The sequence below is a fragment of the Brassica napus genome, chromosome C9 (genome assembly GCF_020379485.1).
Source record: "Brassica napus cultivar Da-Ae chromosome C9, Da-Ae, whole genome shotgun sequence".
Taxonomy (NCBI): Eukaryota; Viridiplantae; Streptophyta; class Magnoliopsida; order Brassicales; family Brassicaceae; genus Brassica; species Brassica napus.
The window spans coordinates 2,132,318-2,135,621 of NC_063452.1; the positions used below are offsets into that span (position 1 = coordinate 2,132,318).

A 3,304-nucleotide genomic window follows, 5' to 3' on the forward strand; every position below is an offset into this window, starting at 1 on the left:
TGAACAAGAAACCATAAGCTTATTAAGAAGATAAGTAACATATCATCATGATTATCTTTCAGTATCGTTCTCAACTTTTGTCCTTCTAAGGTTTTGCTACCTTCAATGGCGAAAACCGGGTTTTCGCTATACAAAAATCTTTAATCCTTTAGTAAAGAGCTCTCATTATACTTTTATTTCTTAAGAAGAGCAAACTTTGCAGCTCTTTCTGCAATAACCATGGTCAGTGTCTGAACCCACCATGTAAGTTGGATTCTTCTTGCATTCCCCTGCCTTTGCCCACTTAGAGCAGCTCTCATTCTCGTCCACGCACCCAGACGTCTTGTTAACCACTCTGTCGAACGACTTAACATGAATCCATCTGGTTGCTGACCATTTCTCTCCCTCAACCACCGGACAACTACCATGTAAGCTGCTCGGATCTGTTGTCGCGTTCAGATGAAGATTGAAGAAGAGCAACGCGTCCCCTTTCACCGGTTTCACTGCATAGCCTTCCTTGGCACACTCGGTCCAGGTGTCATCTTTTGGTTGATTTGTTGCGCCCTTTTAAAAATGTTTTGTGATCAAAACCCAACTAGAAATGAAAATCAAATGAGTTTTGTAATGTGATTTACCTCCCACATGGGAAACACTGTCTCTCCTCCTTTTTTGACGTTGGACAAGTACATCAATACAGTGGCGATCCTATGACCACCGAGCTGTAGGTTCACCTCGTCGTGGAAGTAGTCAAAATGCGGTTCGTATTTTTGACCGTTCTCATAGTGTAGTATCTGCATTGATTCTCCATTTTCTGATTGACAAAAAAAAAGAAAGAAGAGATGAGTAAGAAACCAAGCTAGAAAAGCTATAGATATGTCTTGTACAATATACCCTCAGGGAGAAAGGTCCATGCGGCAAGTCTTGACTCCACATTAGATACTATCTCATCCTGCACATACACCAAAATGGCACCACCATTCAAAGCCCTTAGAGTAAACCGCAGAAGCAGAATCCTAAGAGCATGATTCGGTTCTTAGCTTTTTTTAGTTAAAAGTTAAGAGACGAGTTCTTATATTCCGCTAAAAACCCCGCAATAATCATGCTCTAAGTTTTTTACATTCAATCCTACATTCTATCCTGATTGGAGCTACATTAAGCCTTAGCATTACTGTGATCATTCTCAGAAGACAAGACATGTTCTGAAGTGAAGCTGACCTGTTTTTTGGAAAGGAACATTCCAGAGCTTGTGCGTACTTCACTCTCTACGCTCTCACCAGAGTCATTATCCGCAACCATAGACTTCTCAAGCTTCCCTTTCGCCTAAAACACAAACAAAGTTTCTCAATTTCAGACACAACACGAAAACTAATAAATAAATAAAAAAGATGTATTTTTTTTTTGAATCTACCAATTTGATAAAATGGTCACATTCCTCATCTGAGAGAAACCCTTTGTATAAAAACACCCTGCAGAAACATAAAGTCACATACTTTGCTCTCAAGATCATCATAAAAATCAAAACTTTGACAAACCTAGGAGTCCAAGAGAGCTGAGTGACACGAGTTGGATCAAACACAAGAGAGGAAGCACTCGTCTTCTGCTTTATCACAGACCCATCATCTCTGCACCCAAACAAAAAAGAACCAAACTTTCTCAGTCAACGACGATCGAATCCAGCCATTAGAGAGGATGAGCTGACCTGTTACTCCATCGAGGGAGGAAGCGTATCGACGCGGACGAAGCTCGAGGGAGGATCAGGATAAGACAGAGGGAGAATGCGAGAAAGCTCCGTGAGTAATCCATTCCGTAGAAGACGAGACTTTTCTTGAGGAAGATCAACGTAATGAATTGTATAATCTTCTCAATTGTCACCCTTCAAGAATCTTTTAATTCTCAATTTGTCTCCAATAGTTTTGTGAGTGTTCGATTTAGTCCTTTTTTATATAGAGTATTTAATGACGGTAACTGAGCGCCCATTGTATTTGTTTTTTTCTGCCTCTGTTTTTAATTCATTTTGGTAGATTCTTTCAACTCTCTTTTACCAGACAGCATTTAATTTTTTGGTTGTTGACAAACCATTAAAGCATTCTGATTGGTACTAGACAAGAATCAATCACAGTAACAAAAAAAAAAAAAAAAAGAAAGACAAGAATCTATCAACAATTAATTTAACAAAACTGGTATTCTATTTGTTTCTTTATAATTGATATTTAAAGTTAATGCACACATATTAAAAAAATAAACATATTAAAAATATCAATTTTATAAATTTATCTTAACTACATAAAATAGCATTGAGTAAAATTAATTTAACCAAAAAATACGGTATTATTTAATTGTTCATAAATATTAAACAATATTGAATCTTATCTAAACTAATAAGAATATCATTTATTTTATCTGAACTAATGAAAACTAATTAGCCATTTTTTAAATTTACTACCTAATTTTAAAATATTATTAATCGAAAAATATATATAAATATAATTATCTTAAGAAATCCAATTTATGAATGCTGATAGTCTAAAGTCGTTAAAAAAAATTCATCAAGTTCTAATTATAAAAAAATACTACTTTAAGCCCACTAAAGGCCTGTAACTATTATAGGTAGGATTTGTCGCTTGGGCCCATTTACGGCTCTCTTTCGTGCACCGTACGTACGTACCCTAAAATTTCTCTTATTATGAGGGCACTGAGACTCCTTTAGGGTTTTTACAAACCTAGCAGCCACTGTCGCGTTTTATCGTTTGTTCCGATTTGCAGACAAGGATGAAGGTTACCGCTGCTTTTCTCCTCGCGAAACTCGGTGGAAACGAGAGCCCAACCAAAGATGATTTGAAGAGCATCTTCGAGTCCGTTGGTGCTGAGTTCGACGAGGTGAAGACAGATCTCTTCTTTTCTCTGGTGAAGGATCACGACTTGACGGAGCTGATCGCGGCTGGGAGGGAGAAGATGGCGGCACTCTCATCCGGTGGGCCAGCTGTTGCTATGGTGGCTGGAGCTGGAGGAAACGCTCCTTCCGCGGCTGAGCCGGTGGCTGAATCCAAGAAGGTTGAGGAAGAGAAAGAGGAATCTGACGATGGTGAAGGCATGATGAGTCTCTTTGATTGATTCAGTTTATCTTATCTGATTAAGTACTATGGTCTCGTATGGTTTAATAGTTTTAATTTCTTTTAAGACCTTTAAATATACTGTGCATGGATCTTTCTTATGCTCCTTAGTCATGCTTATGCTTTGAGTATGAAATTAGTTCTGAATGCTATTAATTGTGACTTTGATAAATCATGTAAAAGTTGTTTATGGTCGCAAATCATACATTTGAGTA

General features: G+C 37.6%; 2 protein-coding genes across 3 annotated transcripts; one reads left to right on the top strand and one right to left on the bottom strand.

Annotated features, from left to right (window-relative positions):
- LOC106397251 (probable prolyl 4-hydroxylase 7) lies at window positions 1–1,913 on the bottom strand. 2 transcript variants are annotated; one of them, XM_013837836.3, is made up of 7 exons: window positions 1,679–1,912; window positions 1,512–1,601; window positions 1,388–1,445; window positions 1,195–1,299; window positions 871–928; window positions 615–790; window positions 1–543 (listed from the first exon to the last, which is right to left on the bottom strand). In XM_013837836.3, the coding sequence occupies exons 1-7, from the start codon at window positions 1,780–1,782 to the stop codon at window positions 181–183; spliced, it is 954 nt and encodes a 317-aa protein (XP_013693290.1). In that variant the 5' UTR covers window positions 1,783–1,912; the 3' UTR covers window positions 1–180. The 2 variants fall into 2 exon arrangements, with proteins under 2 accessions (XP_013693290.1, XP_048625581.1); XM_048769624.1 differs by having other exon boundaries at window positions 1,388–1,601; window positions 1,679–1,913.
- Window positions 1,914–2,656: 743 nt separating this feature from the next.
- Window positions 2,657–3,304, top strand: LOC106400193 (60S acidic ribosomal protein P2-3). The gene has a single exon (XM_013840582.3). It carries the CDS (start codon window positions 2,749–2,751, stop codon window positions 3,088–3,090), a length of 342 nt encoding a protein of 113 aa, XP_013696036.1. The 5' UTR covers window positions 2,657–2,748; the 3' UTR covers window positions 3,091–3,304.

Bases quoted from the DNA above. Each gene is read 5' to 3' on its own strand.
- LOC106400193 (XM_013840582.3), top strand. From the start codon at position 2,749: ATGAAGGTTACCGCTGCTTTTCTCCTCGCGAAACTCGGTGGAAACGAG.
- LOC106397251 (XM_048769624.1), bottom strand. From the start codon at position 1,782: ATGGATTACTCACGGAGCTTTCTCGCATTCTCCCTCTGTCTTATCCTG. The intron at 1,602-1,678 runs GTCAGCTCATCC...GTTTGGGTGCAG, and splicing joins CTCCCTCGATGGAGTAACAG to AGATGATGGGTCTGTGATAA. The intron at 544-614 runs GTAAATCACATT...CATTTTTAAAAG, and splicing joins CAGTGTTTCCCATGTGGGAG to GGCGCAACAAATCAACCAAA.